We start from the raw sequence: 26,549 nt of genomic DNA, 5'->3' as shown, positions 1-26,549 counted from the left end.
ACTGGTACCCCTGGTACCAAGGGCCCTGATGCCAGGGAAGGTTTCTAAGGGCTGCAGCATGTCTTATGCCACCCCACGGACCCCTCACTCAGCACATGCACACTGCTTCACAGCTTGTGTGTGCTGGTGGGGAGAAAATGACTAAGTCGACATGGCACTCCCCTCAGAGTGCCATGCCAACCTCACACTGCATGTGGCATAGGTAAGTCACCCCTCTAGCAGGCCTTACAGTCCTAAAGCAGGGTGCACTATACCACAGGTGAGGGCATAAGTTCATGAGCACTATGCCCCTATTGTGTCTGAGCCCAACCTTAGGCACTGTACGTGCAGGGTAGCCATAACAGTATATGGTCTGGGAGTCTGTCAAACACGAACTCCACAGCACCATAATGGCTACACTTAAAACTGGGAAGTTTGGTATCAAACCTCTCAACACAATAAATGCACACTGATGTCAGTGTGCAATTTATTGTAAAATACACCCAGAGGGCATCTTAGAGATGCACCCTGAAATCATACCCGACTTCCAGTGTAGACTGACTAGTTTTTGCCAGCCTGCCACACACCAGACATGTTGCTGGCCACATGGGGAGAGTGCCTTTGTCACTCTGTGGCCAGGAACAAAGCCTGTACTGGGTGGAGGTGCTTCTCACCTCCCCTTGCAGGAACTGTAACACCTGGTGGTGAGCCTCAAAGGCTCACGTCCTTTGTTACAGCGCCACAGGGCATTCCAGCTAGTGGAGATGCCTGCCCCTCCGGCCACTGCCCCCACTTTTGGCGGCAAGGCTGGAGTAGATAATTAGAAAAACAAAGAGGAGTCACCCACCAGTCAGGACAGCCCCTAAGGTGTCCTGAGCTGAGGTAAGTCTTACTTTTAGAAATCCTCCATCTTGTGGATCAAGGATTCCCTCAATAGGATTAGGGACGTGCCCCCCTCCCCTCAGGGAGGAAGCACAAAGAGGGTTTAGCCACCTTCAAGGATAGTAGCCATTGGCTACTGCCCTCCCAGACCTAAACACACCCCTAAATTCAGTATTTAGGGGCCCCCAGAACCTAGGAGACTAGATTCCTGGAACCTTAACAAGAAGGACTGCTGACCTGAATCCCTGCAGTGAAGACGAGACGACAACTGATTTGGCCCCAGCCCTACCGGCCTGTCTCCAAACTTCAAAGAAAACTGCAACAGTGACGCATCCAACAGGGACCAGCGACCTCTGAAGCCTCAGAGGATGGCCCTGCAACTGAGGAGCAAGAAACTCCCATGAACAGTGGCCCTGTTCAACAAACTGCAACTTTCTTGCAACAAAGAAACAACTCTAAAGACTTCACATTTCCCGCCGGAAGCGTGAGACTTTCCACTCTGCGCCCGACGCCCCCGGCTTGACCTGCAGAAAACCAACACTACAGGAAATACTCACTGGTGACTGCGAGCCTGTGAGTAGCCAGAGAAGACCCCCATGAGGCCCCACAGCTATGCCTGCAGAGGAAATTCAGAGGCTCCCCCTGACTGGGACTGCCTGTAACAAGGGACCCGACGCCTGGAACCAACACTGCACCCGCAGCCCCCAGGACCTGAAGGGACCGAACTCCAGTGCAGGAGCGACCCCCAGGCGACCATCTGCCTAGCCCAGGAGGTGGCTACCCTGAGGAGCGCCCCCTGTGCATGCCTGCATCGTTGAAGAGACCCCCCGGGTCTCCACATTGCTTTCAATACAAAACCCGATGCCTGTTTGCACTCTGTGCCGCTGAGGGTGTACTTTCTGTGCCTGCTTGTGTCCCCCCCAGTGCCCTACAAAACCCCCCTGGTCTGCCCCCCAAGGACGCGGGTACTTACCTGCTGGCAAATACACAATGAGGTTCCCTTCTTGTAGAAATATAATAATAATACATATACAAATCTCATGGAAAACAATTTCATATATCAGTCCATATCACACCAAACAGGTTCTAGAGTCATCCGATGAATCCAAAGTTTATTCAGAACGTGTTTTCACATCAGATAGTCATATATCCAAAGAAAATGCAATTCCAGCCAACACGTGTTTCGTCTTGGGAAATGTTAAATCCCTTACGACTTCTTCAGGGCTAGAAATCATAAACATAATGTATGAGTTAAAACCAACATGCTCAACCACCAAGTTTACATTAAATATAGGAAAAATTCAATAAGGAAATTAATTTAACAATTCTGCCAACTAAACTAAGTGAGAGGAAAGTCAATATCAGATAACATCTAATGAAAAACCACCAATCGGAGACCAATTAAAGATAGGCAAACACAAGCCCACAGCATGCTCAAAAAATAAAAGTGACACACCACAACCAATAAAAACCCAGAAAACAACCACATGCAACCCACAGTGTATGAATGCACCCAAAGTAAAATTATTTTAGTTAAAATACCTTATTCGTCCACAACAATTCAGTATCTAGCAGTAATAAAAATGATCCGAATATGTATGTACTTCAAACGTATCTCATATCATAAATGGAGATCCAGATCTAATGTCAAAGAAAGAAAAAATACACTTACATCAGAAAGCTAATAATTGGTAATGACTAAGGGCCAGATGTAGCAAAGTGTTTGCGCCTCGCAAACGGCGAAAATCGCAGTTTGCGAGGCGCAAAAGCCACTTTGCCATTCAGAAATGCATTTTGCGAGTCGGCTCCGACTCGCAAAATGCATTTCCGACTCGCAAATAGGAAGGGGTGTTCCCTTCCTATTTGCGACTCGCAGTGGGATGCAATTCGGTCGCAAATGGACTCGCAGTTACCATCCACTTCAAGTGGATGGTAACCCACTCGCAAATTGGAAGGGGTCCCCATGGGACCCCTTCCAGTTTGTGACTGGACCCCAAATTATTTTTTCAGGGCAGGAAGTGGTCCAAGGGACCACTCCCTGCCCTGAAAAAAAACCGAAACTAAAGGTTTCTTTTTTTTTGAAGTGCAGCTCGTTTTCCTGTTAGGAAAACGGGCTACACTTCAAAAAAAAAAACTGCTTTATTGAAAAGCAGGTCGCGAACATGGAGGTCTGCTGACGACAGCAGGCCTCCATGTTAGCGAGTGCCTATACTCGCAATGGGGCCGCAATTTGCGACCCACCTCATGAATATTCATGAGGTGGGTCATTGCGACCCCATTGCGAGTCGCAGTCAGTGTCTGAGACACCGTACTGCATAGCAATTTGCGACTTGCAAATTGCGAGTCACAGGGACTCGCAATTTGCAAGTCGCAAATTGCCGACTTGCTACATCTGGCCCTAAATATTTAGTAGTCATTACCTGCCCTAACAAACATAATCACCATCCCATAATGAACCTAAAACGATCCTAAGACTTCAACAGAAAAGATTTTAATTTATTCTAACAAGAAAACAATGATTTAAGCACTTTTCTAGCTGTGTACCGACTTAACATACTCCAAAATAACGCATTAGTAATGTCCTGTCAAAATCCTGAATCAGTCATAAAAACTCACCCATATATTCAGAACCATTTCAACACCAAATAAGTGTTGAAGAGACACAGCGTCTCCGAGTACGGACGCCGAGCAAGTGCGCTGATCATGCGCACGCGAACCCGGAAGTTAAATACACTACCCTCTGATAAGCCTACTGCTCGACCACTCTACCACAAAATAGAGCATTAGAATTATCTCTTTTTGCCACTATCTTACCTCTAAGGGGAACCCTTGGACTCTGTGCACACTATTTCTTACTTTGAAATAGTATATACAGAGCCAACTTCCTACAACGTGACACTGGCCGGGCGTAGTATGATAATTTAGAGTTGATTGTCATAATGTGAGGGGGATGGTCACTCTCAGGTTGAGGGACAATACAGTAACTTTCACAGAATGAGAACATTTTTGTGTTGTAAATTGTATAGTCAAAGTAGGAGCATGATTTACCATCCGATCTTGTCCAGTTCGGTGTGTATCTTGAGGAAACTGACCGTTCAACACTATGTAGCCAACGCTGTTAAATTGACCAACTGAAAATTCACCAAGCATGCTTTGTGAACAGCCATTGGGTTGTGATTGTTCTATAATATTCTGAGAATACCCTGATGGAGACCCATCAAGGTCCTCAAGGCTTTCTTCGAAGAGATTGGTTTTAAAGTCCTGTGTTATCAAAACAGCCTGCTTCGGGAAGTTCCCCAACTATGGCACATCATTTTTTTAAGCAATTAAGCTTTGACCACTTCTCTCTTGCGCTGGGGTTGATATAAACATTGATTAGCAAGAGGAGGCACTGCAGTTTCCAGTTCCTGATTTTAATTCCTAACAACCAACTCTCTTGTAACGTTATCAACTTGATGTAGCTTTGCAGATTACATGAGATGTATGTGGATAGACTGCCCTTGGTCTACCAAACTTGTGATCTCTGAGCGCTGACTTCCAATACTCAATGAAGCAACTCTGCTCCGCCCATGTCTCCTACGTGGCTAAAATATCATAGACCTTTAGAAAGGTGAGTAGATCTGGGGCCTGTAATTTTTGCGGGAGTAGGTTGATGTTCCAGCAGCACAGTGATAGTGAGAGTGACAGAGAGTGTTTAGGTACCTGGTGATCGATACAGTCCATGCATCTGCTGGTCAAGATTGCGGGTAGCCAGTTCCAATCATCCTTCAGGGGCCCAACAGCTGTCACATTTTGAATACTACCATTCATGACAGCAAAGCCATGGACACTTTCTAAGATCGAATGTGGTTTAGTCATGCAAGTCTTGAGATTGGACAATGGTTTTGCCAACACAACTGGATAAGCAGTCACTTTGATCTTAATGCCTCATGCATTAAAAGTCTCTGATCTGGATAAAATTGATTGAGCCCGAGTCGGCGAGATCAATGTTACAAGTGTCACTTCTGAGGTTTGATAGTCCTTAGGGGGTGGGGGAGAAATTTAATCGACGTAATGTTGTGTGATTCCAGTACGCTCAGCTCAGGAATTGCTTTCAATAATCCTGAAATGTTTCTCCTATTTAAAATGTTGTAGGGGCCTTTTGAGCGGTATTCCGGAATGAACAACAACTTAGGGTTTGTGGATTGCGGTACTGCTACCAGATGCTGGTCCTGCTACCTAGCCGGTTCCTGTCCTGCCTGTGAAGACATAAGTGCAGTACCCAGACAGTACACCTCCTGAGTACCGGAAGGTTGGGGTTCTGTTTTTTTTATAAGCGGTGGCTAAAAGCATTTTAAGCCTGGGGAATTTGTTATCATTACTCGTAAGGTGTCTTTCCAAACCTGGACGGAAATGGTGCAGGCCTGGGTAAGAGGATTGGATTCTTTCACATGGGTGCTTGGACTGTCAGCTGCCCGTGCACACTCATACCCTCGTCGGCAATGGTGGTGGGTTCTGCTCAATTTCAGGTGAGCTTTGTGGTACATTAGAACCAGCTACTAAGGGACAGTCTGAGTGGTCCTCAGAAGGAACTCACAGTGACTCGGGAGAGCCACTCCATTCAGCTGAGCAGGTTCTATACTTTTATTAATATGCAATGGTTGATGGGTGCCGCAGTGTTCTCTGTTACACCAAGCATTCCCTGTGGATGTGCTTGTAAACAGCTGAAACAGGCTGCGAGTTGCAGGGATGGTAGTGCTGCTTGTTTTATTTCACTGTTTCCAGAGTCATTTCTTTTCTCTCTTTCTGAGTGGACAGGATGGCTGGGGTTCATCAGTAACAGATTTCCCATGGACTGGCTTGGTAACTGAGGGGGAATTTCCAGCTTGGTGTGATAAGGTTGGTGCCTTTACTGACTCAGGGTTCAAGTTAGTTGACTGAGCTGTGATATTACTGGAGTGGCGAGACTGCTGTAGATCATCTTGGTGACTTTTCTCAAAGAGGCAGTCAGGACTATTAGGGGCCATGCTGATTGTCATATTGACAGTTAACATGGGGCAGGCCACCAGCTGTGGAGTCTCAGATTCTGGGTCATAGCTTAAGTGGCCACTGGAGGTTTTGCTATCAAAGGTCACGGACACTTGCTTGGAGACTGCAGGTATGGATAGTTGGGTTTGCCAGATAATCCCTTAATTTCATCCAAAACTGTGTTGAGAAACATCGGAATTCAGGACAAACTGTCTATAATAGGTGATCAGCAACAAACAGACTGTACAAGGGTAATGGTTGTTTGTGCTCTAAGTATTAGTTTATTTAAATTGTTCATCTTATTATCTATCCCTGCTGTAAACACAACTAACGGAATCAAGAGATGAACTTGTACATCAAGTTTGTTTGAATTATAATTTAAGGCAGTGATGGTGGATTGGAGTGTTTGAAACAGTTATGAGCACATTGCGGATGAGGAGGCCATAGTTATATCAGGTGTGGTTTTAGCTTGAGGATTGGAGCTCCTAGCAGACTATGTAAGAAAAAACGACAGTTCCAATAGAGACATTTCATTTGGTTCCGTGCTACCATGTTTTTGAACGGGGTCTCCTGAACCATCTAGGTTGGGTAAATTGGTTGGTGAAAGCAATATGAAGTTTCTTGCTGAAGTTGTGGCCCATTGGGCAGCTGGTGGGGTGGTGGTGCCGCTAGCACATGTCACCAGCGTTGAGCCAGATCACAGGCTGTTTGCTAAATTGAGGTAGCCTATGGTTTTGGAGCCTTGAACATTCTGATGACTGGTCCCCTTAAGTGGGAGAGCAGATTTTGAGAGGACAGGTGAGAGGCCAATTGGGGTAGCTAATGATAAATGGTTATGGAATGTTGTGGATATCCGAGGGGGAGACTGCTGGTGAATCTGCACATATACCATTGTTGATACTACTACCTTAGGCTCTCCCAGTTAAGCTTTGGCATCCTCCATGGTCAGGCTGCTGCAGAGCTCATTATGATCCGAAGTAGGGCTTATTATCAGAGGCGGATGTACTGTATCCTCAGTTTTGAACAGCAACAGTCACTTATTTGGCTGCACTGGGCTTATGTGGTTGGGACGTCCACCCTCAGTTCTTATGGTAGCACCTGTGGTGGATGATTTTTTGAAGCAGTCCAAGAGGGTTGTCACACGGGGTAAGGAGTGCCAGCCATTCTGCTAACGTTCATTGACATAGTTGGGATGTTATCAGGGCCTATGATTGGGTTGAATTGTTCGGAGATCATATGGGTGACTGCCGACACAGGAGACTGGGAGATTTAAATAATGAGGAGCGTTGTTGGCTGAGCTCTTGGACCAATGGGGATTCCTCACTCTTCCATTTTCAGCGATTTAGAGTGGCTGGAGGCTCTCTCCTCAACCTGCTACAGCTCATAGCTCTCAGAGCAAAGGCTGTCACTGGTAGCGCTGCCTTGCCTTCACTCTATGATGTTCTTCCAGTGAATGCTGGTGGAGTGGCATGAGCACTCTACCTGCAGCACTTTAGGGAACCTTGTTAAGTGTATTCTCAAGTCAATAGGTTTATTGTGGGTAGCCGCTTCTTAATGTTGTTAGAGGTGGTGTATGGGCACTTCAGAGTCCTGTGGTACTGGTTGTGCTGGCCACCACCTCATGTACAATCTGCACCAGCCTAACACTGGCCTCTTCCATACTCCAGGTGAATGGTCCTGCAACCCAGTGCATTACACACCAGCTGCGATGGTGTTGGACAACAGTAAGAGGCAGTAAGAGGCAATTTATCATTTAGAGGTTTTAGCACCCCTCACCCCCCCCTCTGTTCTTTGTCCTGGTGCCTTGAAGGGTGCTGACAGGGGATCAAGGCCACATTAAATGGGTTAAGCAGCTGATAGATGCTTGCAACAGTTCCAACAGTTTCCAACTTCTGGCCCAGCTTCACTAGCACACTTACCGCTGGTATATATCCGCTAAGCTAATGTGGGGCTCCTAATATTTGTTGGCCAGTGCTGACATAGAGAAAAAGCTACCCTAATTAGAGCAGGAACATGCAAGGAGTAAATTAATACAGGTGTAAAGTATTAATGTAGCACACAAACAATAATAAAGTGAAACCACAACAAAAAAAAATCATACACCAATTTACAAAACCAGAGTAAATAAATAACACCAGAACAACAAAACTTCAATCAGGACCAGAGGTATTTAATGTAAAATGTTTTATTAAACTTAGCACCAAGAAGCAGAAAGTGCTAACTTTGGTTATCTGGTCATTCTGGACTGGTAAAACGTCACAATTTGAGGCAAATCACAAAGGCAAAGACTTTGGCCCACTGGGAGCTGTAGCCTATGTCCTTGATGCAAGTCTGCGCAGTGGTCCTCTGTGTTGGTATGGATGAGACTTTCGGGTGGGCGGTGATACTTTGTGGGTTTTTGCATCACTCCGTGACAGTTCCAATTAAGCTTTCAGCTGTACGGCGAGGCTTTGCAGGGCTTTACATTGGCAGACTTTGGTTCCAGTGAAGCTTTCAACTTTTTAGCAATCCTTTGCAGGGCTTTGCGTGGTTTGGCTTCAGCGCTTGTGCAGCCTACAGATTGGATCTCTGTGGCATGGCCCTGTGCATCAATCAGGTTTAGTTCCAGTATAGCAACACAAAAGGATGATGGACGGAGTGCTGAACAATGCAAACACTCACCCCCAGTCACAGATCTGGGTTTAATCCATCATCCTTTTGCTCACCATGCCACCCCAGTTTGAACCCAGCCATACGTAAATCAGTCTTGACCTGTTCCTCATGGGAACAGTCCAGCCTGAACTGCCAGGCCAGGTCCTCCGTGGACCGGAAACAAGCATCCTGGGACCGGTTTCTCGGTTTCACCCTTCATCAGCCAGGCTAGCTTGAATCCAGTGGCACAGTGAGCATGGGACCCACGTCTGGGCATACCCTTCCCATTTAGGGCAACTTAAGCAACACAAAAGGATGATGGAGGGAGAGCTGAACAATGCAAACACTCACCCCCAGTCATATATCTGGGTTTAATCTATTGTTCTTTTGCTCACCATGCCACCCCAGTTTGAACCCAGCCATATGCAAATCAGTCTTGACCTGGTCCTCATGGGAACAGTCCAGCCCGAACTGCCAGGCCAGGTCCTCCCTGGACCGGAAACAAGCAACCTGGGACCTGTTTCTGGGTATCACCCTTCATCAGCCGGGCTAGCTTGAATCCAGTGGCACAGTGAGCACGGGACCCACGTCTGGGTCACTTTCCATTGAATCTGATTGATCAAACCTTCAGTTAGGCAGGGTGGAGTTCTTACTGATGCCAGCCAAGGGTTCCAGGACCAGGGAGGTACCTCTTGGGGATCAGGGCTCACTCCAGAAGCAGGACTCAGGCAGGTCCAGTTGGGGCTGATCAGCTGGGCAGTTGCAGGGAAGACATCTCAAAGCTTTTTTTCTGTCCCTGTAGCTCAAACAGGAGGCCAGCCAGCTGACCCTTGGAGTCACTTTGGGTAGCCTGGGATCAGGTCAAGCAGGCCCAATCTTCCTTTTTCAGGCAGCAAGGCAGTCCATTAAGCAGCAGGGCATTCCTTCTGCTGGCAGACCAGTCTATCTTCTGAATCTCCCACAAGGCCAGTAGAGTTCTAATGAGTGACTTGGAAGGTCCAATATTTATACCAGGTGCCAGTTGTGTGTGGGGAATACCTTGACATACCCCAACACTGCTTCTAAAAAATTCTTCCCCTTCCCCTGGTCAAGGTTCCAAACTATCTTGTATGATACAAATCAGGGCATGTTTGGTGTCAGGTTCCTATGTGTGTGCTGCAGGCAAAGCCCTTTGAATTATAAGTGAGTTGGGTGCAGCTCATCCCGAGTCTGCCTGGCTGGCCTAAGCTGTTTACACCTAAGCCCCCTTGATGTTACTGTCTGCAAGTAATACACAAAGCCTAACAGCAGGGCCATTCACTGTCATGTGACCCAGGACTTTGTCAGAAGGGACAAGAAAATGGCAGCTTTCTAGAAGTAGCATTTTCAGATATTGCAACTTGAAATTCATTGTCATCCTTAAAGAATATTCTAAACTGCAATTAATTGAGTGTAAACAGCATATTTCTTTCTGCTCCCAATCTAAAGTTAGAACTTATTAAATGTAATAAGATAACCCAGTGTTAGCCAATGGGAGAGAATGGCTTACAACAGTATAAAACGATTTTTGGAGTTTTTCCACTTCCATGACATTTAAAACTCAAGTACACATCTTCGCTTTTTAAATACAATGCATCTTAACGTAGGGGTGAGTTATAAGTATTAAAAGGGAAGGTTAGACCTGGAAAAGGTTTATTTTGCCAAGTTGAATTGGCGGTTTACATCTGCACTGCAGGCTACAGTGGCAGGCCTGAGACACATTTTACAGTGCTACTTTAGTGGGTGGCATAATGAGTGTTGCAAGCCCTTAACTAGCATTTCATTCACAGGCCGTGAGTACAGGTAATACCATTTACTCAGGTCTTATAAGAAAATTTATTGGTGCCAAATAGTTGTATGATGCGTAAAGGAGAGAGTACAAGTACTTTAGCACTGGTTAGCAGGAGTAAAGTGCACAGAGTCCTGAATCCTATAGAAACAAATTTAGCAAACAGGAGGGATTAAAGCAAAACCTTTGAAGGAATATCACACCAAGGTTATCAGGTCCAACAGTTCTTGATATGCAGATAATGTTGTGGTGATGCATTTCTGGTTTTAAAAAGCTATCCAGGCAAGCACTAACCTATAGTTGTTTGGTTACCTATTGAATCACGTTTGGTTGGATCAGTTTGCACCATTAGTGGTCAAAATTGAATTCCAAAGCCTTTGATTTTCTGTAGAAGTTACACATTTTTTATCTCTCACCATGATGTGAGTGGATCATTTGGTCCTTATAGTGAGGCTCCTAAACAGTTTAAAGGCAAATAAGCCTGCTAAGTTTCTAATAAAGAAATTGCCCCAAATTTATAGTTTTGAAATATGAATGTGGTAAGTCACTGCAAGTCCATCAAATATGACAAATGTGAACAAGTAACAAATTTCAATTATTGGGATGTGGTTATCCCCACCACGTTGAACAGGGTCCTCATAATTAACGACTGGGTCATCAAAAGTCAGATAGCCAAGTCAAAATTTCAGGCCGACCTTTTAGGGCTGTGGGCCAGATACTGGGACCAAGTTAGGCCCACTGAACAACTTGCCTTAAGTACAGGTTGGGGAGTGTTGAAAGATCCTGCGTCAAGGATGTGTCGTACAGCTGTAGTTCTGAGATGCTGCAGGGCTGTCGAGGTTGTGTTGCACACTGGTGGCTACAAGGAGCTGAGGGGATGCCATGTGATGTTCTGGATTAAGGATGCAGTGGGCAGTGGCTGTTTTGAGGAGTTGTGAAGTCCTGATTTGGGGATGTGTTGCTCAGCCATAGTTCTCTTCCAGACCTGCAAGGTGATGCATTGTGCTGTGTTTGTTCTGGTAGGACCACAGTTTATCTGGCAGAGCACCTTCAGGCCTACTTCAAAGGGTCCAGGACTGGGGTGACATCAATTGAGGGGAAGGACTCACAGCAGGCAGATTCCAGATGCAGGGTTCAAGGTGGTTGGAGCCTTTTCTGTCCCTGAGACTCTGGCTCTTGGAGTCACTCCGGTGGTCCTGGGCTCTGGATGTGGATCTGGTGACAGTCTGCACAGGACCCATGTCTGGAGATACCCATCCCATTTACCGTGTCACACTGAAGTATACAAAAATGTGATGGATGAAACACTTGAATTAATCTCACCCACTAGTAAATACTCCAGCCCCATCTCAGTCCTTTGTTATTTTTTACACCATGAAACCTAATGTTGGTCCCACCCATATGCAAATCGAGCCCTGAGCCTGCTCCAATAAGAACAGTCCAGCCCAAACTGCCAGGCCAGGTCCTTCCTGAACCATAACACAAGCTACCCAAGGCTGGATTTGCCCTTAATACGGGTTCATCAGTCCGTTATAGTTTGGTTCCAGTGACACAGTGTACATGGGTTCCATGTCTGGGCATTGCTGTCCCACTTAGGGTGATGCACTATGGTATAAAAAAAAGTAACGGATGGAATGCATGATTTAGTCTCGGGCACTAGTAATTGCTCAGGGCCCATCCCAGTCCTTTGTTGTTCTGCCCTTTATGCCACCTTAATTTGGACCCAGCTGCATGCGAAACAGTTTTCTCCCTCATCCAAAAGGATCAGTTCAACCCGAACCACTAGTTCAGATCCCTCATGAAATGGAACACAAGGAACCCAGGTCCGGTTGCTCCTTCATTAGGACTCATCAGTTGAGTATAGCTTGGTTCAAGTGGTATGTTGTGCACGGGACCCACACATGCCTTAGTGCATTGTAATCACAGACAGTGTTTGAATGTAAAATTTTAAACATATCAATGAGCTACTGTGATTCTCAAAAAAGTGTCATGTTTAAAATGGGGCTGCACAATTGCAGAGCTTTAATAGCATATGTAATTGGTCTTTCAGTTTAGAGAAGAAAGGTAACACCATTCTAACAGCATTTAAATAATAGGGTTTCAGGGGGACAAAGTCCAGGTCAAGATGCCACTGTACATGGTAATGTAGTAGATTCTGCAGGAATATGAGGAAGCTACTGCAGAGTAAATAAAGAAAGATATCAGCTGGAGGACAGCAGGATGACTCTGCGGCTACTTGTTTCTATAGCTGGCTATTAGGAATGAGTAAAATAAAATAGGAAGCTGATCACTACAGGTCCGTTTTCTGATGAGACTTGCTGTCAAGATGTTGAAAACTAGATACACTAATGCTTTTTCACTGTCCACCTATCTCTTTACATGATGATATGATATGTTTTGGGGAGTTTTGACATGACACCTACTACAGAGTCAACAAAGTAGGAATCACTATTACAAAATCGGTATTAAGAAATGTCATTGCATTTTAGTCAATGGGCCAGTTTTGCTTTTCCTAAATAGCAATTGATATTTAGGAAATGCAAAACCAGGGATGGCAAAGAGCAAAAGGCCGACCTTGATGCACACCCAAAAAAGTGGTGCCCCTGTAGAGCACACATATGCCAACGGGGCATGTGTATGCTCTATTGCAATTTAAAAAAAAAAAGGTGGAGCTTTTTTCAAGTTGAACCTGGTCACCACCAACGTCAAGTTGGTGGTAATTGCATCTCATAAATGCCCAAGTCGCATTTAGGAAATGCTTTGTACATGAGATTAGGAATTGCAAATAAGAAATCCCTATTTGAGATTTTCTATTCTGGGGATCACAAATTGCAATTTCTACAGGGTAGAAGTTGCCATTTTGTGATTTCTTAATGGCCTTTGTACATAGGAAAAGGCTGTTTGGCATTTCTTAACAGCTCGAAATACTGATTCGGGCCGTTAAGAAATACAAAAGGGCTTTGTACATCGGGCCCTAAATGTATTTAATTCAGTGAATACAGTTGCCTACTTTAGTCACATTGGCCACACTTCATGTTTTCCCACTGTCAAAAGAAATTAAGTGAATAACAGCAGGAATACATTTATTAGTAATACAAAATGACAAATTATCTTACCTGGAATTTTGCTTGTCTTTCAGTACCGGGGATGAACATGCTCTTGGTAACTGGGGATTCCTGGATCAAGTGGCTGCTCTGCAGTGGATTCAGAAAAATATTGAAGATTTTGGCGGGGATCCAGATTCTGTTACCATATTTGGAGAATCTGCTGGCGGAGCCAGCGTTTCTCTTTTGGCAAGTATTTTTGTTTGAACACTGTTGATTACTTTTTGTCCCAACTCATTAATCGTACTGTATCACAGACTCTCAGCAGTACTTATAATACCATGAGACAATTGACAAACTATAATGTATTAGAAAAGATTAGAGAATTGAAAAGATTGGAGGCCAAACATATCATTTTCCACCGCCCACACACGATACATCATTTAGTATTAGGAATCGTGGATCTATCCACATGTTCATCCAATTTCTTTATTAAAACCTATCTGGATTGAAACCCCCAAAGATATTAAGACCACATTTTACTACACCGTTCTGGAACTCGGAAGGCATGATTTATCCTCTGACACTATTGTTTTGTTTAAAACATTGGTTTCTTGGACTGTGCTTTTGCTTTGAGTTAAAGAGCCAGTCATATCTTCTGGAGGTATGGTATGATAAAACCTTTGGACAACAAACTAACGTCAGTCTTAATTCATCATTTAAGGCTCGGACTTTTAATAAATGAAGACCTAATAGGGTTCCTCACCTCGCTTGGAGAATCTGACTGATGACAATCCACCCGAGCTAGTTCTAATGTGCCGCAGCCAATTAGCTTTCCTTGCTTGGTCGCTCGACACAGTTTTTTTCAACTGAAAGCAAATCACTTAAATTTTACATATGGGGTTCCTGGTTTCCTGCGTGTTTATTGGTACATTGTCTGCTCCGGTTGAAGCTGGTTAATTCTACCTCCTCCAAAACAACGTGGACATTGAGTCACCAAACTGCCTTTCATATGCATTTGCTAAAAAGCCATGGACTGAAAGGGCACTTGTTAAATATGGAAATCCTCTTATGGTGTGCCAAGCAAGCGAAACTTGATGATACCTAGGAGTTGACTTTTCAGAATGTGCTTTGGTTGTCCCTATATACCAAAAAGTAACCTCCATTGTGCCTGGGCTAGCATTTTGTCATGGGTGTTCCGCATGTGGTATGGGCACCCCCTTATACCGAAAATTGCATACAATATGGCAGTCCCAGAATTTTGCTAAGAATGTTATACATATACCATAGCATGTTAGAATGTACCTGTAGAATGTTATGAATAACATTTTGTTCCAATCATGTTATCAATTTCCTACAGTATGCTAGTGCATATATTTTGCCATTGGTGCCTCTATAAGCCAATAATTATCTTAGGTATCCAAGGACCAATGGCAGACTCACAAACATAATACCACATTCTCAGTCAATTTCACTCACATTTACTCCCTCACACTTATTCACACCTACTCACTATCACTTAATCATTTTCACTCACTTGCAAATGGACCTGTAGCTTGCACTCAAACTTAGTCCAGTTCGTTCTCACACATTCTTACACTGTTACTCATTCTTGCTCTGATTGACTCACACTTCCTCACCCTGACTCCCTCATTTCACTTTACTGACATTGTCTCATTGTTGTCGCTCACTACCTGTCACTTTTACTCACACCCACATGGTCATAAACAAGCACACATGCTTACACATAAACATTCCCTCTCTCACACAAACACAATTTCACCCGCAAACAGCCCACAATATAATTTTAAAAACTTTTATCTGATAGAGACATCTAGTTGCAGATTCCTTACCTTAGAATTTCTCCAGGAGTCAGTCTGGATCTGAATATTTTTTGTGGGCAGTACCCCTGTGTGTTGTTGGGTGGTGGCAATCTGCTCCGAATCCGTTGTCGGCATCATCCTTGCCGGATATCATGTTGCAAGTTCTATGTAGGAGCCACTCCAGCCTGCTGACGTCAGTTCTTTTCTTTTCATGCTAGCCATCGATGATCCGAAGAAAGCTACCCCTCAGTCAGTTGTGTTGGTGTTTTGGAGTTTTTTTAATGGTTTAACTCCTGGTGCGTCGATGATGTTATTGAGGATGACCAGGTTCAAGCCCTGTGGATCCTGGAATTGAATGATATCCGTGACAGATTTGCACCTTGTGTGTCCTTGGTGCCTGGAACGCGACCACGACCTGAAATCATGCTCCGAGTGTCATGCATCCGAAGGCTTTGAGAGAGTGGTTCCTGAAGCTGATGGCGGCCCGATGCTCGACTTCATGCAAGTTAGGATCTCGGTCAAGAGAAAGGTTTCCGGATCTGTTGCGGAGTCCCCCCTGTTGCCGTCCCACTCCAAGTCCTCAGAACGATTTGGTAAGTCAAAGCGTAAGAAGAAGTCAAAGAAGTCCAAGTGCTCTTTAACTTCTCCTTGTCCGACTGCCAGTCAGACAAAGGAGTGTCATCGTTCTAGGCCTCTTTGTGGAGACCCTGCGTCTGGGTCTACTCCGCACCTCCCTGAGATTCTGAGAGCTGGAGTGACCCCTGCCCAATTGAAGTAGTTATATGGGGCTATGCACCTCATTTTCGGACAGTCTGACACTGTGTGTGCGCCTTCGGGCCCTGCTGAGTCAGAAGGGCCCCCTTCGGGTTCCGTGCCGGTGGCTTCGGTCTCAGCTCAAAGGGGTATCCATGGATTAATGTTTGGATCCGGTTCGGCATCAGTAATGCCATGCTGACCTTCCCCCAATGCTGGTCTGGATGCTCCCAGTGCCACGTGTGCCCCCAAGTGGCGCAATTCCCATTCTTATTGCCATCTCCGACACAATGCCGGATGGGTACCATACGCAGCCGACTCCAGTGCTTACAATAGCCTTGCTTCCTATGTTGGATCCTGAACCCCTTTCCTATGAGCTAGGCTATGGGGAAGAATGGGAGGGGTTGCTGTGCCCTTTAGAATACGAGCTCTAAGAAAACCCTACGGACTAGCATACAGACTTGGGTGATGCCAGTGGACTGGATATGCCTCCAGATACTGGCATGCTTTCTCCCCAAACAGTGGGGAAGGTAGCCTTATATTCTATGGTGGTGCGAAGAGCAGCCGAGGTCCTGGACCTTGAGCTGCCTTCGGTGGCAGTCAGGACTAACCTCCTTACAGAGATGCTTCAACCTCGAGCGTCATCCTCTGAGCCCCTGCTCCCGTTTAATGAAGCCTTACGGATGTCCTACTGGGTACCTAGTCCAAATCCAGCACAGAGGCTCCTGTGAACAGGACAATTGCCCGCCGTCATCATCCCGCTTCAGGGGACCCAAGTTTTCTGATGCAACACCCCAACCCTGAAAGGTTAGTTGTTCAAGTCTCCACTCCCAGGCTTGTTCCCTTCTGCACGCACGGATAGGGAATTCTACACCCATTCTTGACCAGCCACGGAGCCCCATTTGCTGCCAAGCTGTGGCCAGGGTTGTGGAATCCACTGGCCTCGTGGATCAGGAAGCCAGCGGTCTGCCCAGACCACCACCGTACTCCTACAGCTGTCTCCAAACCTTTCTAATCTGAGTCTTCCCCACCAGAGACTGTCGAAGGCAGGAATTGCCATAACCTGCTTCACTGGCAATCAATCTAGTCAGACAGGTGGGTTTTGCAGATAGTCCGAAGGGGCTACTCCCTCCCCTTCGAGACTACCCCTGCAACCATGCCACCATCTTACAATTGGATGATAGAGGGTGACTTGTTTCTTCTCCAAGAGGAATTTACGTCTCTCTTGGCCAAGGAAGCCATAGAGAGGGTACTTGTGTCAGAAGTGGGTCATGGTTGCTATACCCGTTACTTCCTGGTACCCCAAAAGTACAAGGGCCTTTGCCCTATCCCAGACCTCCAGTCCCTCAGTCTTTTCCTCAAGAAGGATAAGTTAAAAATGCTCACTCTGTTTCAGGTTCCATCAGCCCTGAACCCAGGAGACTGAATGCTAGCGTTGGACTTGCTGGGCACTTATTTACACATTCATGTTTTGCCTCCTCACAGATGTTACTTGCAGTTCACTGTAGGCTACGGGCACCTTCAGTGCACGGTGTTCCCCTTTGGCCTTACCAGCGCCCATCGTGTGTTTACCAAGGTGATGATGTTAGTCGCATCTCAGCTGCACAGATCAGGGGTTTCAATCTTCCCCTATCTCAGTGACTGGCTGTTGAAGGTGAGCTTGCCCCCAGGCTGTCGTCTCCCACCTCCAGACTAGGGCGGACCTCCTGCATTTGCTTGGGTTCACTATAAATGTGCTGAAGCCATACCTAACTCCCTCATGACGTTCCCTTTCATCAAAGCTGTTCTGGACACAGTACAGTTAAGGGATTATGCAAATCCAGGACATTCAAGCTATGATACTGATGTTTCAGCCTGTATCCTGGATTTCATTGAGAATGACTCTGGGGCTGCTGGGACTCATGGCTTCCTGCATCCTGCCAGTGACACATGCCAGATGGCATTTAGGGCTCTGAAGTGGGACCTGAAGTTCCAGTGGCCGCAGCATCAGGGAAATCTCTTTTGACAGTGGTCCAGATGCGCAGTGGTGGTTAACGAAGCATGATTGAGTCAGAAGCAGATCCCTTTCCCTTCCCCAACCAGATCTGACAGGAGTGACAAATAGACCATTCCTGGGATTGGACGGCCATCTGGGTGAGGTGGAGTACAGAGGAGTCTGGTCTTCAGCGGAGTCCAGACTCCACATCATCTTGTTAGAGCCCCGGGCTATCCAGCTGGCATTTAAAGCATTTCTTCCCTCTCTTAAGGGAAAGATAGTGCAGGTGTTCACAGACACCACCACCATGTGGTACTGCAACAAGTAGAGTGGGGTCATGGACCCTTTGTCAAGAGGCTCTGCACTTATGGACGTGGCTGGAACAGCAGGGCATATCCCTGGTGGTTCAACATCTGGCAGGCTTTTTGAACGTCAGAGCGGACAAACTCAGCCAACAATGCTCAGTCAATCATGAATGGCTTTTCCTTCAGCAGTGGAGTGAGCCTTGGTTAGAACTGTTTGCCTCCGCAGAGAATGTGCAATGTCAGCAGTATTGTGCATTGGAGTTTCTTAGGCGGCAAACGGTCGGAGATGCTTTTCATCTCGAGTGGAACTCAGACCCATGTATGACTTCCGATCATACCCCTTCTGCCTAGAGTTCTGAAGAAGATCAAGAATGACCAGACCCAACTAATCCTTGTGGCTCCATACTGGGCATGGAAAATATGGTATCCCGATCTACTGAGCATGGCCATCTATTCTCCGATCACACTGCCCTTTTGGGAGAATCTCCTGTTGAAGTCGCACGGGATGGTTCTGCACCCAAACCTGTCCACTCTCCGCCTTCTTGCATGGAGATTGAAAGGCAGCAGTTGACAGCTTTTGACTTTCTGTCTGTAATGTTATCTTGGCAGCCAGGACTCCCTCCACCAAAACAGTATATGCCAGTCATTGGAATAAATCTGTGGCATGGTGCACATACAAGTTTGTTGACCCCCTTTCTGCCCCTCTCTCTGATGTTCTGTTGTTTATACTTTGTTTGGACAGGCAGGGCTTAGCTATGGGCACTCTCAGAGGTTTTTTTTGTCTACAATTTCTGCTTTTTTGAGGTTTCATTATCAACTTTTTTTGTTTAAATCCCCTATTGTACATAGGTTCCTTAAAGGTCTTACACATATGTTTCCTCCATCCCCATTCATTATGCCCTAATGTGATTTGAATTTGGTTTTGACATTTCTGATGGGCACTCCTTTCGAGCCTTAACACAATTGTCCTCTCAGGCTCTCACTTTGAAAACATCCTTTCCTGTGGCCATTACCTCTGCCTGCAGGGTGAGGCAATGCCATCTAAACCGTTCTACTTTTCCATCTATCCTGATGAAATGGTGTGTCGCACTACTGCTTCCTTTTTGTCAAAAGTGGTCATGTCCTTTGATGTAAGCCAATCCATCAGCTTTCCTAACTTTTTACACACCTCTACATCCTTCTAAGGAAGAGGAGAGACTTCACCACCTGGGCCCAAAAGGAGCATAGGCATTCTACCGTAATTGTACAGGAGAGTTCCTGGTAGATGATCAGCACTTTGTCGGTTATCTGGGTGCGAAGAAAGGTCAGGCAATGCAAAAAGGCAGACTATTCCAGATGGGTTGTCCCCTGCATTAAGATTTACTACTCAATGGCCAAAGAGCAGCCCCCTAAGGGTTTGTGTGCTCATTCCTGTCAAGCAAAGCTGCGGCCACTACATTAGCATGTGGAGTTCCAGTCCTTGACATCTGTCAGGCATCAACATGGGCATCTCTGCAAATGTTTACTAAACACTACTGCTTGGACAGTCAGGCCCAAAGGGACGGGCACTTTGCCCTTTCAGTTCTTCAGGACTTTCTAGTATGATTTTAGTTCTCCAACCCACCTCGGGATGGTATTGTTTGGCTATCTATTCTAAGGTAAGGAATCTGCAACTAGATGTCTCTATCATATGGACAAGTTATCTACCATCCGTAACGCCTCATCTGGTAGAGACAATATCTAGTTGCAGATTCCTTACCGACCCACCCATCCTCCCCTCTCAGCAAACTGATTTCTAGGGACAGGAATGTCCCTTTCAGGGCCATAATTTTGATGCACCAGTGGCCAGTGCCCCATGCGCTTCTGGGTTGGAAAGCTGTGAAAAGAAACTGACATCAGAGCGCTGGTGTGGTGCCTATATCGGACATACGATGTCATATTTAAAGCAGAGGACGGACGCAGAGCTCCTTGATACCACCTAACTCCACATAGAGGTACTGCTCAAGAAAAATCGTACAGATCCAGACTTAGACCTGGGAGAACTCTAAGGTAAGGAATCTGCAACTAGAGATTGTCTCTTCCAGATAAGGAGTTACCAAAGGTAAGTAACTTGTCCTTTACTTACCTCTGCTGCAAGTCAAGGTCCCATTGCAGCTCTTGATGATGCATTTGTTTTCACAAAAATAGTGTCTAATATACAGTTTTTCTCTGTTAGTGTAGTAAAAATGGACCAAAAACAAGGCGGGCAGAGTTGCCCCTTTGTTCTCTACATTGATTTGGCTGCCTTTAAGGACAGTGGTCTCAAAAGCAGAGCCCGGAGTTGCAAGGGGAAAGCCAAAGGTCACAGCTGCCACACCGGTAACCCCTGAATGATATCCATACAAAATATGTAACATGTTTCCAGCAAACTGCTCCATTTCGGATATTTTTGCTGTGCTCCCAAAGAAAACCTGATTGATCATAGAGCAAGAACAAATGGACTACTCTGACATCCATGAGGAACAGATCACAAATTGTTTACTGTTCACCACCAACCATAAAAATGGTCAGGCCCATCAGCAGCACCCACCTTAGATCGAAACTGAAAGTTGATAAATTCTACCTTGTATCAGCAGAGTTGAAAGCAGAAGACCAATTTAACACAAGTATCCTCTCTCAATCACCATAGTCAGTAGGACTGGTTAAATATTTCTGTGTCAAAAAGGGTAGTAGAAGCAAAACCTCCAAGTCTACATAAATGACTGCCCTTGTCCTGGGACATCACTTTCAGATGGGCCTTTCCAATATCTCTCTGAAATATAATTTTCCTTTTACACAGTTTATGCTTTGCCCTCTCGCAAGGCATATTTGAACTAATGTAAAAAAAATGGTTCCCCCGTCACACTCTTTCCATACTTTCTAATGCCTATTTATTTCCCTAGTCTTGCCCTGTCAGCGCCTTTATGCACTCAAAGTTTTCATAGATCACTAATGTGTGAGCATCACTTAAATATTTGGTAGTAGGATCAAAATGGTTGCAGTTTGCTTACACTCCTGATGCTGCTTTCCATGCCTCAGCGAACCCATGGGCTAGTAGTTGCCTCCGGCCTGTCAATGTCCTATGTTTCTATTAGCAATGTAAGGCAATGTATTTAAAATGCAAGGGTTGATGGTTTACCGGAGCTTTTCTGCATAATCATGGTAAATGTCCCAGAGTTTCCACGACGGTTGCTGATTGGGTGCATGGAAACAGCAGAGAAGAGTGTCCAATTGCTGCTGGAGTGTTCTGATGTCCCTGGCCCCTGCCTTGTTTGATGGTGTGCTAATGAGACTGAAAGCAGGAGGAGCCATCAGCTGATTCAAAGTGGCTTCACATATTTTTACTCCGTTTAATGGCAGCCACAGTGACAATAGAAGGGATAGTGAGTTAGCAGATCAGTGAAGATGAGAGGAGAATCCAAATCTGCTACTAGGACTCCAGAATGTGGCTCAGCTGTGGGAGCTTCTTTACCTCTTGTTCTCCTTCCAAGACAGAAACATCAGCTCTTGCTGTGCCAGTCTGCACATTGAGGCCTCTGTACCCTGATCTTCAAGAGTACAGTGGAATGGGTCTCTGTCTTCCAGAGTTGTATTTCCTGGTGGGATTTTGGGTTGGTGCAAGTGAAGATGCAGATGAGAACATGAGTTATGACCATGGTTTAGAAAGACAAGCCAGTTACTCCCACCGCTGCTAGAGGGGAAGAGGGCACCAGACTGTTGTCATGAGTCTTCAGATGCAGTACTGCAAAGCTATTTTAAGTATGTGAGACTCCCCACCCCCAAAGGTAGGGAGTTACCTGTCTGGTGGTGTGCTATGATTTTACCACAAGAACACATGGATGCCGTACTGAGAGGAGTGAATTCATATATCTTTGGACCTGTGAGACATGTCTTATGGGCGTGTGAAGCAGTGGTCCTACTGGAAGTGATTTTTCCAAATTACTTTCTACCACTTGAATGAATATTGCGTTTGTTTTTTGTTTTTTTGCTTCATTTGAAAAAATTTGCTGTCTGGAAGGCTCATTGTTCTACATGGTGTACCTAAATTGATAAGAGTAGGGATACTCTGGTTTCCTGATTAAGAATTTTTTTTTTTTCTTTGTAAGAACTTATTGAATACAAGTAGACAGAAACAAAATAATGCTTAAAAGCTTAATACAGAAAATATAGTAAGAGGGAGGGGTGAGAAAAGGGAAGGTACTACACATTTGAAGTCTTAAATAAGTAATTTGCTAAAATGCGACTGCCAAAAGGAATTTAATTATTTTTCTGAGAGTTGATATAAGTTCCCAACCAATAGATAAACTTCCTAAAAATAAATGTAATGTGTGAGACTGGTATGTTGGTTTTAAAAATAATGTTGATCTGATTCCAGACCTGTGACCAGAAAGAGTGCACATTCAAAGACCATGTGTTTGAGGTCACCTTGTTGTAAGTGACAAGTCCAACAACTGTCTGAGTGATCTGGGTAAAGACAATGCAAAGAGACTGGGGAAAAAACTATTTTATCAATAAAAAATAATCTGTGAATGGTACAGTCTGCTTGGGAGGAAGGGTTTAATTGTGTCCAAATGTGTCTCCATAAAGAAAATGGTCTAGTTTGTTTTCGGATCATATTCCCAATTCAGCTCAGTATCAGATTTAGGTCTTTCGATGGGAGGGCGGCATAAAACATGGTATATAACACAAGCTTTTTGGATAGTACGTGAAAGAGGATCTAATGTAAGTGAGGAGGGTGTTGTAGAAGTGGAGGAAAAACGGACAAGAACATCTAAGCTTCTAATATGATCTGCAAATGGATATATTTGTACTGAAAAGATAAAGGAAAATGAAAAATAGATTGGGCCTGAGAAAAGGTAAGAAAGCAATCATTATTGAATAATTGTTTGACCCAAATTAGGCTATTTTCTCCATGATTTCCAATAAATGGAACGTTTTTTGTGTAATATAGAACCAATATGCCAAATGGGAGAGTTGAGAAAACAGGGAACATCAAGAAAATCAAATCACTTTATAGGCTTTAATAACAAACAAAGACGTTTAAAAATAGGGGAATAACGAATTTGAGGGATTTTGTTTTGTGAAGGCTAAACACTTATAGAAGAAAAAGGGAGAAAGGAAAAAAGGAGTAAAGAATAGGTTTTATGAGAGACCTGAAACCATTTAATAGATTGTCTTAATAAGAAGGCCAATTGATTTTTTTTTTTTTATTCTGGGAAATTAACACCTCCATCTGTTTTAGGGTGTATTAATTTTATTAGAAAAAATGAGTTTTCTTCACATTTCACAGGAGAGATGAAAGACTGAAATTAATTTGTGACTGGAAAAAATGTTTGCAGTATGGAAAGGGGGATATTGTAAATGGTACAGAGGATCATAGGCACGATTATAATTTTGATTATTGCTAAATAACCCCACCAAGAAAGATTTAGTGGATGCCAGCGATTGACCATAGTATTGATTTTAAGGTTTCATTGTTCCAAACTTAGAAAAAACAAAGTTTTAACCAAATATGAAAACCATATTGCTAAATATGTGAGTTTAGAAGCATTCCACAAGAAATTTGTGTCTGAAAAATTATATCTGAAAGTGTACTTATTTAAACATAAGTTTTCACATTTGTCATGGTTAAGTTTGGATGCAAGAGAATAAGAGGAGACTTCTTGCAAAAAGGCTGGAACTGAAGTTTGAGGATGAGATGTAAATAGAAGAATATCATCAGCATAGATTGCTGACTTGATTTGTTGAGTGTTCCGCATGAAGCCCTGTATTATAGGATTATTCCTAATATGAGAGAGGAAAGGTTCAAGGGCAATATTAAAAAGGAAAGGAGAAAAAGGACATCCTTAACGAACCCCCCTTACCTAAAGGGAAATAGGAAGAGGTATGTCCATTTGCATATATAGCCGCTTGAGGAGAGGAATATAAAAGAGAAATAAGTGAGATAATGTTAGGTCCAAAGCCAAACCATTTTAATGTATGTAAAATGAAAGATCATTTGACACAATTAAAAGCCTTCTCCGCCTCAAGGGTAATTGCTGCTAGGGGATGAAGTGATTTCTGACATTTGGAAAGAGCACTGAAGAATAAATGAGTGTAATCAGTTATGTATCCTCCCTTGACAAATACGGATTGTTCTTATCTGAGTAAATTAGGTAAAAGGTATTCAAGATGGAGAGCTAAGTTTTTGGAAAATATTTTATAGTCAATATTGCCTAGTGAAATTGGTTGGTGATTTTTTACACTGCTGGGAAACTTTGCCTTCCTTTGGAATAAGACAGATGAGGGCATCGGAAAAGTAACTGGAAGATTTGCCTGATTGAAAAAAATGTTTAATAAGGAGAGACAATTTGGGAAGGAGTAGTTGGGAAAACTGAGAGCACAGTAAATCAATGAGGCCCTAGGGCTCTGTCTGGTTTATGAGAGGATAAAGCAATAAGAAGTTCAGATGAGGTAATATTCTTTTCTAATTCTGAGAAATCAGTGGTTTTATCAATAGCCTTCCGTAAGTGTGATAAATATTGAGTAATGTCTGAGTCTATGGGGGTATACTCAGGAGTATATACTTGTTTGTACGAATTGGTCCATGATTTCTTCATCTTTATATAATAGATTAGAGTGCGCATCTTTAATGGATTCAATTCTGTTTATTTTTTAAAATTCTGAGATAGTTAGCTAACAATTTGCGAGATTTATTTTGACCCTCATAATATGTGCCCTTACATTTGAGGAGGAAAGGGAGTGCAAAGCTAGTTGAGGATTTATTGTATTAAAGTTTACCATTAATGAGAGCCTGAATGCATTCTCATCCTTAGAAGTGTAATAAGAGTGTTCTAATAGTTTAATTTAATGTTATTTTTAATAGAAGATTTCTTCTTTCTAGAAACATATCTAATAACAAAATCTCGAGCAGAGGTTTTGAATGTGTCACAGATGTAATGAAAGTCAGGTTGATTGGTATCATTCAAGTCAAAGAAGTCAAGAAAGAATGAGGAGAAAGCAGAAGTGAAAGGAGGGCCTTGAAGAAGAGTATTACTAAATCTCCCTAGATTCAATTTGTCAGTGTTGGGTAGAATATGTAAAAGTATGGATACTGGGGCATGATCAGAAATAAGAATGAAGCCTCTATCAGCTGAGTGTAAATTTTGTGATAAAGCATGTGAAATGCAAATATAATCAATTTTTGATTGACATTTATGCGTGGGGGAGTTGTATATGTATTCTCCATGAATCTGTCAATGTGCACTGTTTAATGGCATAAGGAAAGCATTTCTGACACTTGATAGGCATGTACGTAGAGGAGGAAATTCTATCAGTAATTAAGGGTCAACAATCTGCTTACAGTCTCCTGCAAAAAATTTAATTGATCATCAGGGCATTGTAAAAGTTTCTGAGAGACATTAGAACAAAAGCAGCTGTCGGGACTAGTAGGGCCATGAACCTCACAAATAGAAACTGGACCACCATTAAGTAAGTGAGAAGTGAGCAACCATTGTCCTTCAGTGTCAAATTCCTGTCAAATTAATTGAATATTGAGTGGCTTAGGACATAAAGTGGCAACTCCATTTTCTGTCCATTATCTAGTGAAAAGAAGACATTGCCCGTTCCACCCTCTTTAATTTTGTAGACTCCGCTCCAGTAAATTGTGTTTCTCCAATAAGGACAATGTCAGAGTGATAAAAATTACTGGAATCATAGAAGAGCAGGCAAAAGTAAAAGAAGAAAGAAGGAGAAGAATGAGGGAAAACATACCTGTAGGAAAGTGCCATCTTTCTTGGCATGTTACCCCCAATTTCTGCCTGTTTGTCAGTGTGTTTTTACTGTCTCACTGCAAACAGGTTAGTCAGGACCCCAGTGCTCATAGTTTGTGGCCTATATGTGTTGTCAATATGCTTGATATTGTCACTGGAATTATCCTAACCAGAGCCCCAGTGCTTATGCTCTCTGTGTGTACCAAATGTGTCACTATAGTTTAGTGACTCCATATACCAGTTCTAATTGGCACACTGCCCCCCCCCCCATTATAAGTCCCTACTATATGGTACTGAGGTACCCAGGGCATTTAGGTTCCAGGAAGTCCTTATGGGCTGCAGCATTTCTTTTGCCCTCCAAAAGGAGCTCATAAAAACACTCCTTCAGGATTTCCACTGCAGCCTGAGTGAAATAGTGCACACACTTTTTCACAGCCATTTTCACTGCACCATGTAACTTATAAGTCACGTATATGTCTAACCTTTCAGTTACTGAAGGCTAGGTGCAAAGTTACTGTGTGTGAGGGCACCCTTGCACTAGCAAAGGTGCCCCCACATTGTTCAGGGCCAAAGCCCCGGACTTCGTGAGTGCGGG

The 26,549-nt window shown here is 44.1% G+C and overlaps 1 protein-coding gene across 1 annotated transcript in view; it reads left to right on the top strand.

The window, feature by feature from the left end:
* LOC138267784 (fatty acyl-CoA hydrolase precursor, medium chain-like) overlaps positions 1-26,549 on the top strand; it is a 548,521-nt gene that overhangs the window by 212,628 nt on the left and 309,344 nt on the right. The window contains exon 5 of the mRNA XM_069216985.1: positions 13,446-13,599. Within this exon, the coding sequence (XP_069073086.1) occupies positions 13,446-13,599 (154 nt within the window). The remainder of the gene's footprint in view (positions 1-13,445; positions 13,600-26,549) is intronic.

This window comes from Pleurodeles waltl, chromosome 12, assembly GCF_031143425.1.
Source record: "Pleurodeles waltl isolate 20211129_DDA chromosome 12, aPleWal1.hap1.20221129, whole genome shotgun sequence".
Lineage (NCBI taxonomy): Eukaryota > Metazoa > Chordata > Amphibia > Caudata > Salamandridae > Pleurodeles > Pleurodeles waltl.
This window is presented reverse-complemented; position numbering and strand designations above follow the sequence as displayed.